At 36.6% G+C, this 19674-nt stretch overlaps 2 protein-coding genes across 13 annotated transcripts in view; both read left to right on the top strand.

Annotated features, from left to right (window-relative positions):
• EPB41L1 (erythrocyte membrane protein band 4.1 like 1) overlaps nucleotides 1-4027 on the top strand; it is a 193676-nt gene extending 189649 nt beyond the window's left edge. For all 10 annotated transcript variants that reach the window (XM_087959389.1, XM_087959395.1, XM_087959396.1 and 7 more), the window contains 2 exons: nucleotides 451-567; nucleotides 1200-4027. In XM_087959389.1, the coding sequence (XP_087815515.1) occupies nucleotides 451-567; nucleotides 1200-1208 (126 nt within the window). In that variant the 3' untranslated portion in view covers nucleotides 1209-4027. The remainder of the gene's footprint in view (nucleotides 1-450; nucleotides 568-1199) is intronic.
• A 5092-nt stretch (nucleotides 4028-9119) lies between these two features.
• On the top strand, nucleotides 9120-19431 carry AAR2 (AAR2 splicing factor). Of its 3 annotated transcripts, none has more exons than XM_087959388.1 (5): nucleotides 9129-9212; nucleotides 9249-9431; nucleotides 10775-11571; nucleotides 13873-14102; nucleotides 18445-19431. In XM_087959388.1, the coding sequence occupies exons 3-5, from the start codon at nucleotides 10815-10817 to the stop codon at nucleotides 18610-18612; spliced, it is 1155 nt and encodes a 384-aa protein (XP_087815514.1). In that variant the 5' UTR covers nucleotides 9129-9212; nucleotides 9249-9431; nucleotides 10775-10814; the 3' UTR covers nucleotides 18613-19431. The 3 variants fall into 3 exon arrangements, with proteins under 3 accessions (XP_026538230.1, XP_087815514.1, XP_087815513.1); XM_087959387.1 differs by having other exon boundaries at nucleotides 9249-9376; XM_026682445.2 differs by having other exon boundaries at nucleotides 9120-9376.
• The last annotated feature ends 243 nt before the right edge of the window (nucleotides 19432-19674 follow it).

Consider the following 19674-nt stretch of genomic DNA (forward strand, 5'->3'; position numbering starts at 1 on the left):
CTGCAGTATAGTCTGCAGTACAATGTAAAGCTGTGCTTATTGATAGTTAGGAATATCCATGCAAAAGAGATAGTGATTTTGACATTCATAGATATAAATTTGTTTTTACTTTTTCTTTAATTAAATTATTTTCACTTGTTCTTAAATGTGCACATTTTGGGATGACTGAAGCTGCATTTGGAACTGTAGAATGATTTGGGGGCCAGAAGGAATGTGGGCATCGTGAAAGGGAAAAAAATGGGTATGCCTAGATTAAAACCCATAGGCTTTTTAAAAATGCATTTTTAAAATTGCCAAGAAACATTTGTTTCTTCTTCTGCCTTAGCCAAATTTAAAAGATTTACCAAAATTTGAGGAAGAAAACTCGCAAAACCCAGAAATTAGACTACTCATGAGCCAAAGGTGATGTAAGTGAAATAGTACTGAATGTGAATTGTTTTCTTTCCATAGGCTTTGGCTTTAGCCATCAAGGAGGCAAAATTGCAGCATCCTGATATGCTGGTAACCAAAGCTGTAGTATATAGAGAAACAGACCCATCTCCAGAAGAAAAGGACAAGAAGCCTCAGGTGGGTATAAATGTGGAGAAAGCGTGGAGAAATATGATTCTTACAAGCCAAATCATCGTAAAATAGTAACTGATATACAAAAATTGTAGCTTTCAAAATGAGTATCCCTTCTAGTGAGATAATAGTGAGCTCTCTCAAAAATGGCTAATTAAACAAAACTATATGTGGCTGATGCTATTTGTTTTGAAGAATTATCTTGATTGTAGTAAGTTAAATTTGTGAGCTGTGCCATATCTTGACTCAGGTTTATAACTAGGGATAAGCATGAGTTAATGCAAAAGAATGAGAATTGGCTAAGAATCTTGCCATTTTCAATGCGTACCAGAAGTTTTTGCTTGGAAACACTGGTCCTAATGGATGAATTGCCGTACTGATGTTTTCTATGGGCTTCACACAGTAAAGCAATTAGAGTGAATGGTACTCTGTACTAATGGAGGAACATCCCAAAATAGATTCTAGGATGCTCTATAACATGCAAGAACTTCATACCTTATACAATATAGTCTTGTTAAAATAGCTAAAGCTGTTATAGAATATTAAATTGCAAAAGTCAAACAAGCTTGTAGTATTATACTGATAAAGGATAGACATTGTATTTACTGATTTATGTGCTTATTTTCCTTCTTGTATAGGAATCTTGACCTTTGTATTTCTAGAAGTTGGCATCTATTTTAACTGAAGTAAAGAAGGGGCCTTTATGCTGGATTCCTCACTGAGACATAGAACGTCCTGGCTGCAAGAATAATGTTGAGAGACAAAATATTAAATAAAAAGGAATAGCAAATATATTATATATTATATATACAGGAAACAAAATGCATCCTTGCACTGCTGCTATATGCTGGAGATGAATAAAACAGCAACATCAGCAACAAGCAAAACCAACCACCTCTTCAAATAAATTGAAGAATTGACTGAACTGATCTAAAAAAATCATGATGGTAATAATATTAATAATACAATAAACCACCATTGTGCATGTTACATTTAAAGAACACATAATTCATTTGTTGCACACTGAATGGAAAAGCAAAAATGCTTTGCAACAAAGCAAGAAATCAACTAGCAAAACAAGCAGAATTACAAAATGATTCCCTGATAGGAAAGAATTAAAATCCATTCACTTGTTTATTATTTTATAATTTTGGATGTGTAGTGATCATCCTTTATTTTCACGCCATGCTACTTTTGTTGCTTCATCATTGGATTCTTTTATTTTCCCCAATTGGTCCTTCCTTTTTTTTAAATGTTTCCTCTTCTCATCTAATGTCTTATTCTGCTGAAGATAATTATGACTTTATTTCACTTAAAGCAAAGGAAAATGATATGTATATGATTTCTCACCAAACAAAATGCAGCCTGTAGAGATTTCATATTGATGTGCTTTTAAGTTATGGATATTATATATAACTGGGGAGGGTGGGGAATGATATTAAAACAAACAGTGCTAAGTGTGACAATGACATTTTCACGTTATTATTCGATTGATAATGGTTAATGTATTACAAGACGTTTAGATTATGCCAGTATCCCATGAAACTAAGAATAGGGAAAAAAAGGAATTTTGAGGAAGCTGTCTCTCACTTGAGTTTGGTGACACAATTGTGATTGTCACTGGTTAAGACACATACAACAGTATGAAAGGAGTCAAAGACGACAAAACGGATCAGTGTTACTCCAGCCCAATTAGAATGCCTCAAATGTGCCAATTAACAGAATGAGGTCAGATTGCTTCATTGTTCAAGGCCTTTTATTTAGCAGTCTTTCAGATCAAAGTGTTTATTTAGGGCAAAGTTACTGTATATGCCATGTCAGTTTTTCAAAATTTGAAAGTTTGGTTCCAAACCTACGTGGCTCATTTCTGATCCATGAATGTCAGAATCTGCCAAAGAGATTGTCCTGTCCTACTCTAGTGCAGTTTCATTTTGTCAGATTTAAACTTTGGAGACCATATCTATCGGGGAGAAAGAGCACCTCTGCCTTCTTTAAATATGATTCTATATCAGAACAGGATTTATTCATGGGTTTCTTAAAGATGCATTCATCTGCCACAGTAAGTTGTGAAGCTTAGAAAACCAAACTACTAAAAGCAAATACTGCTTGGGAGTAAGGATATTATTAAATAAAACTGCTTTGCCATTAATGAAACCTAGACATTGTCCTTTACCACTTTTCATTACCTCAAGAGTAATTAAAGCAGAAACAAATGAGACAAATCTAAATGAAAGTTTATACTTTTCCTTTTACATTTGTGAATCTGATAATGACATCTTTTATCTCTAATTGGAAATATAAATAAAAATGGGAAATGGGAAATCATTGGAGTAACGTGGATGTATCTTATATCATAAATTGTTTGCCATTGTGGGAGACACTGGGCCATTGGCTGTTAGTATGGCTCCTTAAAATTGGATGTTTCTGGCATGTAGGAATGTCCTAATTAAACACTGAAAGCATAGATGTAAACTTTATGCTCTAAGAGTCATTTCTAATTTTCATGTATCCAAGCGATTTTCTCCTTTAGATTTTTTGAGGATTTTTTGTTTCCTTTTATTCTTTTGGAATATGTGATGCCCTAAAACCAAAACATCAAAAAATTTAGAAACTCATAAAATATGTAGAAAACAAAAATCTTGTTCTGCTGATTTCAGAAACAGAACAAAAATCTTGATGACATTATCATGTTTTTTTCTCCATGTTACAAAAAAAGGAATTTTCCCCACAAAAAACTTAATTTCATTTTTAATTTTAAAACAAAGCTCAGAAATTAGGTATATATAAAGTACATCCTATTGCTTCTTCTATATGAATTGGTATACATGAGTCTGCCACTAAAACCTGTGGAAACAAATTGCTTCAAAACCCATTTATAAAAGACCAGAATTTAACGTTTGTCAAGTACCGTAAACGAAAGCTAAAATAGTTTTGGATTTCTCCCACGGCATGACTGATGGGTAGCCATTAACAAAAACTAGCTTTTTGTTTACCTAGCAAGATGTGGCTTATATATAGATATCTATATTAATATATATATATATTATTTGTGGTAAAGTTGAAGCCATGCACACTTTTAAGATCATGGTTTCTTCCACCTTCTGCTGCCATCTGATATAGTTGGTCACTCTTTGCTTTCTTTGGGTGAAGGGGTCTTTCCATTGAAAGAGACGGTCAACACAACTGCTTGTTTGCAACAAATCCCGCAACTTGATTCTAAAACTGGCCTGCAACTGCATGAATTAAAAAGATTCATAATTATTTTTTAATTTGAGAAGCACCTTAACCAACTGAAATGCTGTCATTCCTTCATTAATTCTTCTGTCCTTCTGACCCCTCCACCCATTTCAATTTTTGTCCCATCCTTTTCGATCATATCCTCTTTCAGTGCTTGGTGATGTATGCGTGTGTGCTCACTGTTCTTGTATTCAATAAAAGTGAAATAAATGTATCTGATGCTCACTCATTTTGTGGCTCATGGTGGCTTTTCTCTTAGGAAAGAGAGAAATCAGACCCTTTATGCTGGGCCTGTCAGAATTTCAAATGGTCTTTGAGCAATTGGTTGTAAGTCAAGTACTACATGAAGATGATGAAATGTTGAATTATTGTGAGGCTGGGCCACAACAGGTGTACAAGTGAAGATAGCCCTCCCCCCAACCTATTGACTTTTATTAGCTTTTCCAGTACTGTGAGAACAGGAGAAATTCTCAGTCATGGGATTCCTCTCTTAGGGCCAATGTCACTCCGTTGATAGATGACACCAGAGATGCAAAGGAACCTTAACTAATAAACAGCTGTTTTGTTTTGTTTGTGTTCAATCCCTTTCATCTCATCCAAATACAACCTCCAGATAAAGGATGAAAGAGTGCTAATACAATACACTGAACCAACAACTTACCTCCTCCAACAGTTTCATATCAATATTAAACAGCGGAAATGGCCTGGAATTAGGGGAATCCTATAACAGCCCTCAACTGAACAACCTATTGGCTGATGAGCACCTTGACCCCTGAGTGGCCCAAAATGACTATGATGGACACTACCCTATACCAAGTTACAATAAAGATAATCTACAACAGCAACCAATGCCATCTCCATTCCATGTTCAGATAAGTGTCCTGAATAAATAATTTGTTTCTTCTATGATGCATTGCCATTGTAGGGAAAGATAAAAAATCGATAATCCAGATTGATCCAGAGAGGCATCTTTAAGATGTGGGACATCATAGTCTCTTTCAAAGTTGCTGGTTACTTCCCCTTTCAAAGTGAGATGTCAGTTACCAGATCCAATCTCTCTAACGCCTTCTGTCTTTCCAATGAGGTCAGGAGGGGCAGACAACAAATCCTAGTGCACTTTATCAAAGTCCATCAACTAGAAAGAATCCCAAGTTTGTTTGCAGAGCCCCTTCTTGAGGGAGATGGATGATCTAGAACAGGGGTCTCCAACTTTGGCAACTTTAAGACTTGTGGACTTCAACTCCCAGAATTCCGCAGCCAGCAAGCTGGCTGCGGAATTCTGGGAGTTGAAGTCCACAAGTCTTAAAGTTGCCAAGGTTGGAGACCCCTGAATTCTAGAAACATGAATATAAGTATAAAAATAATGACTTCTGTGTCACTACAATAAGTCAAAAGTTCTATATCTTCTCCCTAAAGGAAGCTGACTACTCTAAACAGGGTTGCTCTATAGCAGGAGTCTTCATCCTTGACAGCTTTAAGACTTGTGGACTTCATCTCCTAGAATTCCTTCTCCAGTCATGTTAGCTCTGGGAGTTGAAGTCCACAAGTCTTAAACTTGCCAAGTTTGAAGACCCTTGCTCTATAGCAATCTGCCAGTGTAGTTAGGGAATATAAGTAAGATTTCATTCCCTTATCACCAAAATGTAGGTTTTAAGCTTGAGTTCACACCTGTCTTTGGTGAAATTCACTTTTTATTTTTTTTAGTGCATGCCAGGCATACCTTCTGCTACTTCATCTCCTAGATGTTCTTGATAAACCAAGGAACCAACCAAGATTGGCTGATTAGGAGAGGCAGCCTGGAAGCAAACACACTGATTGTCTTCAGTTGACAGGTGATCAGGAATTCAACAAAACTGCCCCAAAGGTCTTACGTTATTTGGGGCAAGCTCATTATTACTACAGAGAACTCCAAGCTTTGCTCAAATCACTCCTGACAGCCTGGAAATTGAAATCACCCAGAGCCAAATTATGAAAGAACTCTAATATCAGCATCTAGACCAAATCAACAGTTTAGGGAGTGATTCTCATGGGCATCAGGATAACCATCACAATAGAATATCCAGCTTGTCCCTACTGTCCAACTTAATATGCAGTATTTCCATTCACATTCCATTATCTTTGGAGCAGAGTCACAGGGAATAGAAGGGGGTGCTTTAAAGATTACCCTTCCTCTGATCAGGATGTAGAGACTCCTGGAGCTCTTGAAACCTGGGAGGGCAGATGGCAGATAATGACCTTCACCATCACCCAATAATATTCACTCAATAATATTCACCATTTTCTGGTGCTCTTCTACCATCAAATCATAGAGATGATTAGTATCTGTATGTATGAGATACTATTGCACACAGACTTGTCAATTATTATCAACAGATTACAGATCTATCAACAGATTTTATCATCACTGTTAATATTAACAACTTACTGGTTTCCCCCTTCCTTAAAATAATTTACAGCCATATCTCCCTCAACCCTCATTACTGGACCATAACTATATTCCTCCCCTTCAGTCAAACTTACACAGACTAAATTATACTGGCAAGTACTACAACAATGTAACCATCCCAGAATTAGAGAAACAGCAAAGTCGCTCATTCTGGCTTCAACATCAAAAATCAATCACCACTCAAACCCTACTTAGACAAAAGAAGTTTTGCTGATAAGTAATGCACTACACACACACACACACACACACACACACACACACATTCTGTCCCTATAAATGAAGGCAAACTTCAGCTTCCAGTGCAAGTCAACTCTCCCATTTCTAACCTGCTATCAGTTCTGCTAGGAGTACAATAGCCCAGGAACCAGTCATTGGCTAAAGTTCCCAATGAGTTTTCATGCTGGCAGGTTGCCATGATCTGGCATCATTTCAAGCCTTTAAACTCTGGGTCCACAGTGTTATCAATGGACCTAGTCAGAGTGCCTGATACTGGTTCTATTTCCCAGCAGCAGTACCAAAGAAGCTCATATTCAGCTTTACTTTCCCATTCAGTTATAGGTATCACTAAGAAACCTGAATATCTTACCCAAAGATTCAGACCTCCAGACAGCACTGTTTAATGCTACTAAGTATTCTGTTTCTGTTCCTCTTACCCATGGTGTTACCAATGGTGGTTGTCATGTTGTTTAGGGGACCAGATTTATTTATATTTTTCAATTTATATGACTGCCCATCTCACCATCATGATTAACTTTGGCTAATGACAAGTAAAACCAAACAGCAAAATATATAATTGGGAGGCAAGGTAAAAACCAATCAACAAGTAAAATAACCAACCTATGGGCTCTGTCAATCCAACCTTATGCTCAGAAAAACAACTATGTCTTCTGAGCCTTGCAAAAGGGACAACCTAATCTCCAAGACATTGAAATTCCAAAGAGAAAGTGCCAAAACAGAAAAGGCTTGCTTTCTAAGTCCTGCCAGAGGACATTCCTTAATTGATGGGGCTCATAACATGCCTCTTCTGCTGGATTGGATGGAATGGGTAGAAACAATTGGGAACAAGCATCTCCCAAAATAACCTAGCCTCCTCCAACAAAGATTTCCAATGGCCATGGATACTACTCAGTCAATTGCTATCTCGCTAAATCATTCTTCAGGGAGTCAGATTCTGCAGACTTTGGATCAAACGCCTTCTCCATTTCTCTAAGCCATGGTAAATCAGCTTCCCACAGTCTATCTTCTTTTCTCTCTCTTTCCTAATATCCAGCTTGGATACCAATTTTCCTAACATTGGCTTGTTTCCTCTACTCCAACATCCTATTCCAACAACTTCAAAGACTACTGTCAAAAAACCTAAACAACTCCTAAATCTAAACTCAGTTCCTCCACTTGTTTATATTCCTCCTTCCTTTCAATACTATACTTTAGGGACAATAGCTACTATACTCTGCACCATCTTTTTTAATCCACAAAGTACATAATGATTGAGTATGAACTCCAACTTGATGAATGTTGGAAATTACAGAAAATGTAAGTGTAAATACAATTTACACTAGACAAACTTCCAGTGTTTTAATTCACTACACTCTCTCTTCCTTCTCTATAGGTTTGTACTATTCCAATAAACCTGTAACCTTTCAGCTCCTACTTTCATGTTCTCCTCTTATCTTGGCTTTGTCTTCCATTGCTTATGCTCAACTCTGTGCCATGATTCCCATTTGCCTGTCCTGTTATGTGTTTTGATATGAATATATCATTCCAATCCTGTCATCAGGAATGCTGTGTGATTGCAATGCTTTATATAAGGATAGGAAATAAGATACTTGGAGGACCAAACAATATTCACCCCCCAAGTCAACATCTAAAACAGCTAGGGCACTTACAACCGTACATAAAATGTAGGAAGCAAGTAGAGTGGCTATCCAGAGGCCACTCTCAATCTCCCTCTATTTTTGCACTTAGAATAACAGAGTTGGAAGGGACCTTGGAGGTCTTCTAGTCCAATCCCCTGCCTAGTCAGGAAACCCTACACCACTTCCGACAAATTGTTGTCCAACATCTTTTTAAAAACTTCCAGTGTTGGAGCATTCACAACTTCTGGAGGCAAGTTGTTCCACTGATTAATTGTTCTAATTGTCAGGAAATTTCTCCTTAGTTCTCAGTTGCTTCTCTCCTTGATTAGTTTCTGCTTCTTGTTGTACCCTCAGGTGCTTTGGAGAATAGCTTGACTCCCTCTTCTTTGTGGCAGCCCTGAGATATTGGAACACTGCTATCATGTCTCCACTTCAGTTACTAAGAGTAAAGGTAGACTCTTTGTACCAGATTCACCTATGTATTATATTCTTGTGGTGTGCTCTGTTCGGTTCCCTCCATCCCATTGTTTAAAAATCCTGTTTCAAAATAATAAAACTGGGATAAAATATCTGATACAAATATGGAATAAAAAGAAAATAAACCTATGTCACTGAAACCAATTCAAATACATGCTATCACTTTTACATTACTGAGTTAAAATTAGCGTATTTATGTAGCTTAAAGTTGTGTGATTAACATATTTTTTAAAAAATCAATTGAATAAATCTTAATGGGCATTGACCATCACCCACCTTTTCTGCAGAATTGTGTATCGGCCCTAACGTGAGCAAGAGGGTGTTAAAAATGTGAAGCCAACCCATTCAAACAGCCCTTCCGCCTAACACTTCTTTCACTAGTGACCACTAGAAGTACTACTATTACAATTATCAAAATGCACATGGGGAAAAAAACCACCCTCAAACATCATCACCAATTCGAGGATCGGAACACTTTAAAGTGCAGCCACAGGGACGGCACGGATAGCTTTTTTTAGCAGACCGGAAGTGCTCCAATTGTCAGGCTCGTCATCAGCTTCTCGACGGAAGTTGTCTCTAAATCCTAAATTCTGGCGCCGGGAATGTTTTGCCGGGATCGGTTGGTTGGGCATGGCGTTAGATCAGCCGGCACCATGCCGATCTTGTTGTAGGTGGGAAGCGGGCCTCTTCTGATAGCTCCTACTTCGCTTCTTCTGGTTTTTGATCCCGCCCGCCTTTTGCGTTCAGCCGGCGGGGGCTCTTTATTGCTTTCTCGTCTCCGCGGGATCGCCCTTCCCAGGTGGGGCTTCACCTTTCTCAGTTGATATTTGTGTGAAAACCATAAGAAGCAGCAGGTGCCTTTCTCTTGGCACGGAGATTCGGAGATCTACCGAATATCTGCTTAGGGTGCCGTTGTTAATTGGCGCAAAGCTATTATCAGAAGGCATGATGCAGATTGTCCCGAACTCTCTCCATAGCTAGCCTGCTATGTTTAATGTCACTAAGGATCCATTTCTAGCTAATATTTATATCTGACATTAACTAGTGTAAAATGTACATTTCTCCCCCGACTACGGGCTTTCGTGTACTGATTTTTGGTTAGATGATGGGGTGTGTGTGTAGAGGGATTCTTCTGTGATAAGTAAGTCCTAAAAGTTTTTATGTGCCTTGTTAATATGGAAAGGAGAATAGGACTCTCAGAATGCCTTTTACATTCCTGAACATAACCCGATTGTTTTGATTTTAAAATTATTTATTAGATCTGCCTATACTGAAGATTTAGCCATTTCAGTCTATAGGTAACCTTTAGCACACACTCCCAATTAGGACTTTACAAAGAGGTACCTTTCTTCCTTTCTGTTTTAGAATATATTATTTCCATTTTGGTCCCCTGTTACTGTGTGTTCTGGCATTGCTCTTTATTTTATTTATCAATAATAGAAACAAAAAATAATGGTTATTAAATGAGAACTTTGAATCTTATTTTTAATCATTTGCTTGATGTTGTCTGGAAGGACATTATCTGTTTTAAGTCTTCAGACACTATCATTTCTGCCATCACAAAACTATGTAGGATTTTATAATGGCAAATTTTCTAAAATTTTGGATATTACGTCTGCCATTAATGGCTGGCTTTGATTTGGAAACCCAGGATTTTGAGTGACATTCCCATCTAATTTATTGTCTGTAATGAAGCAAAATTGAAGGAAGCACCTCCCACCTCTCTCCCTTTTCAAATATGACTGTCGCTTGGCTATTTTGAGACAGGAAGAGTGGAGGCCTGCAGAACTTTGTATTTCTTTGTCTTGTTTCAGAGCTTAGAATGAAGATTTGGTAGTTTGGCCATGCAGTGCCAAAGTGTTCTTACTGTCTTGGCAATATATTAACCAAATCTTTTCCATCTAGTGAGATGGTATTGGAGATTGTAGAGGGTAGCTAGTATTGTCATACAGTCATAAGGGAATGTTTGCTTCAAATATGAGAAAATTGAGACCTGACTCATCATATTCACCAGATGGCAGTAGTGATATGTTTGCTATTTCAAAAAAAGTGAGCAAAAAATGTAGAAGTTACTTGGATAAATTGTGAGGAAAGCATTGCAGCCCAATGTCTAAAAATTGTGTTCTTGCTATAGTAACACTGGCTCACATATATTGTAGTATCAAAATGTATTCAAATATTTGTTTGCCTCTACTAGGCTTTGAGTAAGAAGTTGTATAACCAAAGGAACAGCTGATATGGCAGAAATGCAGATGGACCAAGCTCTGGCCCAACAACTTTTTTTTGAAGGTGCTACAGTTATAATTTTGAAAATGCCAGAAGGAACTGAGTTTGGCATTGACTACAACAATTGGCAAGTTGGTCCCAAGTTCTGTGGAGTCAAGATGATACCACCAGGCATTCATTTTTTTCATTACAGCAGTGTTGACAAAAACAATAGAAAAGAAAGTGGCCCTCGTACTGGTTTCTTCTTAAACTTGCAACAACGTGATTTAAAGATATTACACTGGGACAAACAAAGAGAAGAAGTAGACCTCACCCCAGCTTCTGAAAATGAGTCTGAAGCCATGAGAGTCAATCTCAAAGAGATGGACAAATTTCTGGGTCCATACCCATATAACACCCTTAAAAAATGGGTCTCCCTCACTAATTTTATTAATGAATTTGTGATGCAAAAGTTGCAGCCTGAAAATGGACAGATATGTGCCTTTTCTGAAGTGCTGCCTGTTCTGCCTGGAAAATATACTCAAGATCGAATTGAACAGAATCTACCCCAGTATGACACAGAATGCAAAAGTTATGCAGAAGGACTGGCCCGGCTTCCTAAAATGCAACTGAAGCCTGGCACTGAGATCAGATTCACAAAAATACCTAAACAACTGTATCCTGAAGGTGCGACACCCGAGGAAGTTACCAAGCACAGTATGGATCTCAGCTATGCTCTGGAAACAGTGATTAATCAACACTATGCCAGCAATTCCCAGGATGTGCTTGGTAGGTAAATATGCCTTCTCAGATCTGTTTTTTATTGTCTGCAAATTTTTTTACATCAGTAGATGTATTATACTTTAGATACACTCAGGATTGTCTTGTAACTTTCATACGCAAACTTTTACAAATGAATTTTGCAAAAACAATCCTGTTAGTGAGTATAGAAACTTTATTGCTATTTTTGTATTTTAGGATATGAATTATGAAGCCAGCCCATAAGATCAAATAACTGTAATGATACATTTTCTCCCAGCTTTGCAAATTAACTATTACTATTAAACAACTATGAGCAATTGAGATAAATGAATTAAAACAGTTAATAAATTCTCATGTGCAGTATTAGTGACCCCTTGTGTTAAAACAACACAACACTCGGCATTTAATGGCAATTCTCTGGCATTCTTTCATAGCAGTACAGCTTTTCAACATACTTTTGTAGCAAATTTTCACTCTAATTTAAAAAAGTATGCATATGGTCAAATATGTATTCTAAGAATGTTGGCTTGTATAAATACCCTATAAGTGAACCAACAACAAAAGCAAATAAATTTTGACCCAGTCAAGATTATTTGGTTTAAGTGACTTGGCACTTCTTACTAATTTTTACTAAAGTAAAACATTTGTGCAGTAAAAAAAAATCATTTAATTTGATTTTACAATTATATGTTTGTCTCCAAAAATCACTTCATGATCAAGTATAATTTTCCCTTTGTTGAGAAGGTTAGTCAGCTGTACCCATTCTGTGAGCTGTCAAAGGTACCAAACAGTAGATATCTCTCCTGTTCTTATCTTCTGATGCAGAATTGAAGAAATTCCTGTCCCTCTGTCTTTGATTCTGCTCTTCCAGGCTTGTTATTTGCATTATTTAGCATTGGATGAAATGGCATCCATGGATCATTATACTTATCTAAAATAGAATAGTATTCAAAGACACCTTATGGTGTAAAGAAAGCTGCAAGTCATCATAGTATTGTTCAGGTATGCTGCAAAAACATTTTCTCTAAATGAATCTATACTAGAGGTAGTCATTGACTTACAACCATTCATTTAGAGAGTGTTCGAAGTTACGGCAGCATTGAAAAAAGTGATTTATGACCATTTTTCACACTTATGACCACTGCAGCATCCCCATGGTCATGTCATCACGTTCAGCGATCTTTTGACAAAGTCAATGGAGAAGGCAAATTCCCTTAACTGTGTTACTAAATGAACAGCTGGGGTGATTCACTTAACTGTGGTTAAAAAAAAATGGTAAAATTGGCAAAGCTCACTTAACTGTCTCATTTAGCAACCAAAATTTTGGGCTCAATTGTGATCATAAGTTGAGGACTATCTATATACCCTTTTCTTTTAATTATTTCTATTTTTAATGCCACTTGATTCTCCAGAAGAATGAACATAATTGAGGATAGGTCACTTAATGGAACGGTATCTATATGTAAGTAAAAATCTACACGTTTCACAAGAGTGGATAAACTGAGTTGGGAGACCATATGGATGGGAATTTGAATCTAAGAGATCCTGTGGGTTATGTTCATTCATTGCTGGATGAGGTTACACTACTGAAAAAAAAATCATTGGTAGCTTGAGATACCCATACACCCATGTTTGTCCCTGGAAGTATATTCTATCCTGTGTCTTTAAGGTTACACTGATATATCACCTCAAACTTCTAGCTATCCAAGTATAATGTACTTGTGATAATTTGAGGTTAGACAAATACTGTGTGCTGTTTGGAAGATGCTGTTACTTCAGAACACCTGATTACTAAGTGGGGCTCTGTTTTATAATAGTATATACCTAGGCCGGGGTTGTCAAACTTGTGACCTGCGAGCTGGATGGGTCATGCACTGGCCACATCCATGCCCGGTTTAGTGAAGAAGAAAAATGTCCTGATACATCACATGATGCTGTAAATTTAACACCCCTGGCCTAGGCCATACAATTTTGCTACTTCCCAATCTAGTTTGAGATCTCAAGCCAGAGTGATGGGGTTTTCTTTTGATTTTGTTTTGGTGCCTTCAAGTGCTTTCAAGCCACTGCCTGAAGAAATGATTTGCTTTCCTCCTGGTGCCGAAAGAAAATAATTGCTCCCAAAGTCATCCAGGTGGTTTTGTGCCTAAGATGGTCTACCTTTTTCTAATCTGGGTTTTAATCACAACACCAACTGATTCTAAGTGAGGATGGTTAGGAGATACTATCATATACTTAATAATATGTTAAATAAATAAAGCAACCGTGCAACAGGATGAAAGCTAAAAGTTATTCTGTATTTTTTACATTTTCTTGGTGGGATCTTTCTAGGGGAGCTACAGTTCGCCTTCATCTGCTTCCTAATTGGGAACGTGTATGATGCATTTGAGCACTGGAAAAAACTCCTGAATCTCCTGTGCAGGTCAGAGGAGGCCATAGTGAAACATCAAGCCGTGTTCAGCAGTCTCATTTCTATCCTGTACCATCAGCTCAGTGAAATCCCAGCTGATTTCTTTGTGGACATAGTCTCCCAAGACAACTTTTTAACAAACACTTTGCAGGTAAGAGAATTTCATCTTGAACAGTTTGCAGCAGCAGCCATGGGAAATTTGCCCAATCATGGGATAATGTACCACGTTCAGGTAGTCCTCAACTTACAACAGTTCATTTAGTGACAGTTCAAAGTTACAACGACACTGAAACATGTGACTGATGACCGTTTTTCATAGTTACAATCTTTGCAGCATCCCCATGTTCACGTGATCAAAATTCAGATGCTTGGCAATTGGTTTGTATTGATGACCTTTGCTGTGTCCCTGGGTCTTGCGATCCCCTTTTGCGACCTTTTGACAAGCAAAGTCAATGGGGAAGCCAGATTTACTTAACTATCAGGTTACTAACTTGTCAGCCTGCAGTGATTCACTTAACAACTGTAGCAAGAGAAGTCCTAAAATGGGGCAAAACTCACTTAGCATATCTCACTTAACAACAAAAATTTTGGGCTCAATAATGATCGTAAGTTGAGGACTACCTGTACATATGTTATAAGTAAGTGGTGGTGGTGGGAATAGTAAGGAAATCTTACTCTTTTAAAAGAGAGCCATTGGAAGAAAAATATTTTGTTTTAAGTAACTACACTAAAATATACTATAGGACTGCATGATAACTCTAATAATATATGAATATTTAGCTTTTAGGAAAAGTGTTTTAAGTGTTTCTTTAAAGCAAAATCAAACTTAACATATCCCAAGCAAAATAAAACTAAAAATTTAATCTTGAAATAGAATTAGATGTAACATTGTTCTTGGGTTATTCTCAATATAGATGATCCTGCAACAAATTCATTCTCCACTTCTTATTATTAATAGAATCATTCATCTTTTATTATTTGAATTAACGGATGTTTTTGTCACATCTGACAATAAGTGACTGATTGCTGTTGTATCTAGTTTTGACCTTAATAATAGACTCTGTTAAAACAGCAATTTAATCAGAAGCACCATGGGAAGTTTTTAAGTCTGAGTCTTACTTAGCATTTTCATCTTTTGCTGGAAAGTTTAGATATGCTCCCATATCTCTGATTAATCTGTACATTCCTCCCCAAGGAATACAAGGGGACTTTCTGTTCCTTTTTTGTCTACTTTCTACCCTCAAAAAGGATTAGGTCTAAATGACTAGAAATTCTCTACATTTTGGAACTTGACAAAATTAACTATGTTTATGCTTCAGGTTTACTGGAAAACTGTGTGCCATATAACTTTATTCCACGTTAATTTCTAAGATAAAGTTTCTCATATAGAAGCTTAGTTCATCTTTCTTGTAACTTTTTAATGGCTTTGAGAAGCTATCCTAAAATATGGAAGAAAAAAAACCTATAAGCAAAGGAATAATTAATTTCCTTTATAAAAACATCTGAGCAAAAATTAGGCAGATTTTTAAAAAAAATGTCTCAAAGAAGAACTGAGACTGAACTTCAGTTCACAGAATTCATCAACTAATTGCTTCATTAAACATTCTGAAATTTGGTCTATACATCTGGGGGGCACTCAGATTGGGGAAGGCTGTTATAAAACTGTTTAGAAACTATACCATTGGTCTTTATATTAGTATGTGGACATGAAACAGACAAGAATTTATAGGCATTAGTATTAGTATTTTCATATTCTGACAATATAGGACATATCTCCAATTGATACAATTGCTTGTGAAATTGTGAGATTGCCAGCAGCCTCAATCATGCTAACATTTCTTCTTTGAGACATTTTTTTTAAAAATCTGCCTAATTTTTGCTCAGATGTTTTTATAAAGGAAATTAATTATTCCTTTGCTTATAGGTTTTTTTTCTTCCATATTTTAGGATAGCTTCTCAAAGCCATTAAAAAGTTACAAGAAAGATGAACTAAGCTTCTATATGAGAAACTTTATCTTAGAAATTAACGTGGAATAAAGTTATATGGCACACAGTTTTCCAGTAAACCTGAAGCATAAACATAGTTAATTTTGTCAAGTTCCAAAATGTAGAGAATTTCTAGTCATTTAGACCTAATCCTTTTTGAGGGTAGAAAGTAGACAAAAAAGGAACAGAAAGTCCCCTTGTATGCAAAGAACCCAATAATATTTTGAATCCTAACCATGGATAGTTTTTTGTATTTTCTGCACACTCTTACAACAGTCTTCTTAACAAATTGAAATTCAACGAAGCTGCATAAATGCAGGTTGTTTCATTACAACATTGAAGCCAGAATTTTTTTTTTTAACTAGATAGATGAAAAGGGTATTTCTTAGCTCTTTTATGGCTGTTATAAGAAAGAGTTTTTGTCAGCAAATGGCAATTAACAGATTTCAAGAAAGCCATTAAGCCATGTATATCTGTTCCATTCACCTATTTCCTTCATATGTATCATGTTTAATGAAGAACTTTTGGAAACTCGGCGGGCTGCAAACTGCTTATTGACCTGAATAAACTTATTTGTTTAGGGGAGAGAGGAGAATTTGTTTTCTTGTTTTTCAACTATTGGCTAATCCTTTTAGCTATGTTTTCCCATCTATTTCAATAAAGGTTATTTGTTCCACACTAGAGAGGCATGAAAAAAAAAAATCTAACAGAAAGCTCAAGGATCTGAATTCTGTAGAAAAATTATAAGAGTAAAATATGTCAAATGAAGATCTAATGGATTGAAAAACTGGTTGAGGTGGGCAGGTTAATGGGAAGGAAAAAGTGGAGCACTTCATATGTAAGTAGTCCTCAACTTACCACAGTTCATTTGGTGACTGTTCAAAGTTACATCATTGAAAAAAGTGAATTATGATCATTTTTCACAGTTAGAAGCATTCCAGAATCCCCATGGTCACATGATCAGAATTCAAACAGTTGGCAACTGACTCATAATCATGACGGTTGCAGTGTCCTCAGGCTATTTGACCACCTTTTGCAGCCTTCTGACAAGCAAAGTCAGAAGGGAAGCCAGATTCACTTTAACAACTGTGTAACTAATTGAACTGCCATCATTCACTTAACAACCGTGGCAAGGAAGGTCATAAAATAGGGCAAAACTCACTTAACAAATGTCTTGCTTAGCAACATAAATTTTGGACACAATTGTGGTTGTAAGCCAAGGACTACCTGTATTTGCAGATTGGCAATGGGAACTTTTGTGTGGATGGGCTGATACCAAGGAAGATGTTCTGAAGATTGGCAGGTGGGCAGTGAGGATTGATAGCAGATCTTTAGAGTGCAGGGCCAAGGCCCAATGTGTACTTTTATGCCTGTACAAATGGCAGATGGTCTTAATAGACATTCAGAAGAGGAGACGTGAATGTTTGAAAAATAAAATGGGACACGATGCCAAAAGTTTGGGAATGTTTGTTTAGATTCTTTCAACCTTACTTGAGCCTACAATAGAACTCTTTGATTTTACCGTAGCTATCAATCTGTTGCCTTGGAAATCATTATATTTAACAAATTTAGAACAGTAGAAAAGAAATTAGGAGATTGAATTTTTAAACTTTAATGATGGGTCAGATATAAATATAAATAAAAAGTTAATGGATTTGTGTAAAAAATACATCTACATTCCCTTACAAAGACAGTAGCTTTTAAACATATAGGCTTAATATAATTTGAATAATATGAATAATATGAATCCTTCTCATGTTCTTTAATGAAGGAAAAACAGAAAATGGGTCAGATCTGGCTGGGAGCTGCAGAACAAAAAAAATATCCAGATTTTTGTTTTCTTCCAGTGCAGTGCTCTGGGAGAAGCAATTGAGCAGTGGTGTAGCATGCTGCAGAACTGCTTCATTCTGAACCCATGACCCAGAGAAAGGCTTCTGTTAAAGAGTTGGAAATAATTCTAGAAGCCATGTGTTGCATACATTGCCTGTATTGTTCTTTACATCAGATCTGCTCTGAATAGCCTCTTAATCATACCTTTTCCTTTGTCTTTCTCTATATTGTTTGCCACTCTCTGTTTTTCATATCCACATTATATTGCATCTTTCAGTCATTCCCACTTTTACAGCATTCTCTTTCAAATAATTCTTAGATTACATTTCGGCACCGTTCAAAGTTTTGACCTCACTTAATAAGGGGGTCTTACAACCAGTCTTTGAAGTTGAGGCCATCACAAAGTCCCCACAGTTGTGTGAGTGCGATTCAAACACTTGGCAACCTGCTCACAGTTATGGTTTGCTATTACAGTTATTTTTCTATTAATAATATATATTCTTTTTAGATGGTTGCAGGACCATTCAGCATTGGACTAAAAAAATATGATCAGCCTAAAATTTAATGTTCAGTCTGGTCACATTAGCCTGAATTATCTTTCTCTTAAAGGATGACCCAATCCGGGGTTATAGGGCTGTCTAAAATGTTGTATTAATTGATGTGTAATATATTTTTAGGTGTTCTTCTCTTACACTTGTAATCCAGCTGTTGACAGAACTCTGAGGAAGAAAGCAGAAAGATTTAAAGCCCACCTAACCAAGAAATTCAAGTGGGACTTTGAGGCTGAACCAGAGGACTGTGCCCCCATAGTTGTTGAACTACCAGAAGGAACATTTGTGGACTGAACATGACTCTCTTTTTTTATTACTATAATTTTCCAGTTGTACCATACGTTTCAGCTAGGAAACATATTCATGATATTTTGCTTCTTTTTGTACATACAGAACAGCAAGATGGTGCAGCAAGAATTTTTTTCCTTGTAGAAAAAGTAGACAAGATTGTGCCTAGTCTGTCCGCCAAATGAATTTATTCCCACATTGTTCTTGAGTCTTGGGTATTGAACAAAGTTGCTTATTTCACTGCAAAAATGAATACTGTAACGTGTTTTGAGCAATATTGAAGAAGGAAACATCAAGTGCTACTGTTTGAGTTAGTGCAGTAATAATTGTTTTCATTGATTTTATTTTGTGGTGGAACTTTAGGCTGCATTAGAGTTCTTCCCTTTCCATCAGTTTTATTTCATCTACTCCTAGTTTTTCTTACCCTTTTAAAATTATAAAAATGCAAAGTGAGTTACTGTGAATTGAAAGGAAAAAAAATGTGTTTTAGCTTTGACAATATTCTGTCTAAGCTGTTTCTAGAAAGCTACACTGAATGTTCTCCCTTCTTTTTAGAATGTCCTCTCAGGACAGACTGCTTTCTGCTGTTACTTCACAAATGTTATAAAATAGCCTGAAGCAAGCATAGGGCCTGTTATCTTGTAATGTTTTCTCTGGGGTGCAGGATGCTGTTAAATTTTTCAAACGTTCCTTACTATGTGAAGATTTAGCTCGCTCATTTCTTTTCAGGCTAAGGCTCCTTCAAGGGTTGGTATGCCTATGTAACAAAATAACTTGCATTACTGTTCAACACAATAAAACTGCCTATATCAGTTTGCCTATGAATTCTCTCCAATGTCTTCTTTATATGAACTTTCCAAAGGTGTGGGCTTATGCTTTGGTTATTTATTTTATTAAATTTATATTTTACTCATTTCACTATTGAAGCGACTGTGAGGTTTAGTCATTACTGATAGTGCTATGATTGGAATAAAATACCATTTACCATTATTACAACCTTTAAAGTCTCTTTAAATACCTGTACAATCAGCACAGGGCCCCCCCAAGGCTGTGTGCTATCTCCACTTC

The sequence above is a fragment of the Notechis scutatus genome, chromosome 3 (genome assembly GCF_049901735.1).
Source record: "Notechis scutatus isolate UNSWTSFEM ecotype Mainland chromosome 3, rNotScu1.2, whole genome shotgun sequence".
Taxonomy (NCBI): Eukaryota; Metazoa; Chordata; class Lepidosauria; order Squamata; family Elapidae; genus Notechis; species Notechis scutatus.

Coding starts and splice junctions, on each gene's coding strand:
- AAR2 (XM_026682445.2), top strand. CDS start 10,815: ATGGCAGAAATGCAGATGGACCAAGCTCTGGCCCAACAACTTTTTTTT. Junction 11,572..13,872: donor CAATTCCCAGGATGTGCTTG/GTAGGTAAATAT, acceptor GGATCTTTCTAG/GGGAGCTACAGTTCGCCTTC. Junction 14,103..18,444: donor TTTTAACAAACACTTTGCAG/GTAAGAGAATTT, acceptor ATATATTTTTAG/GTGTTCTTCTCTTACACTTG.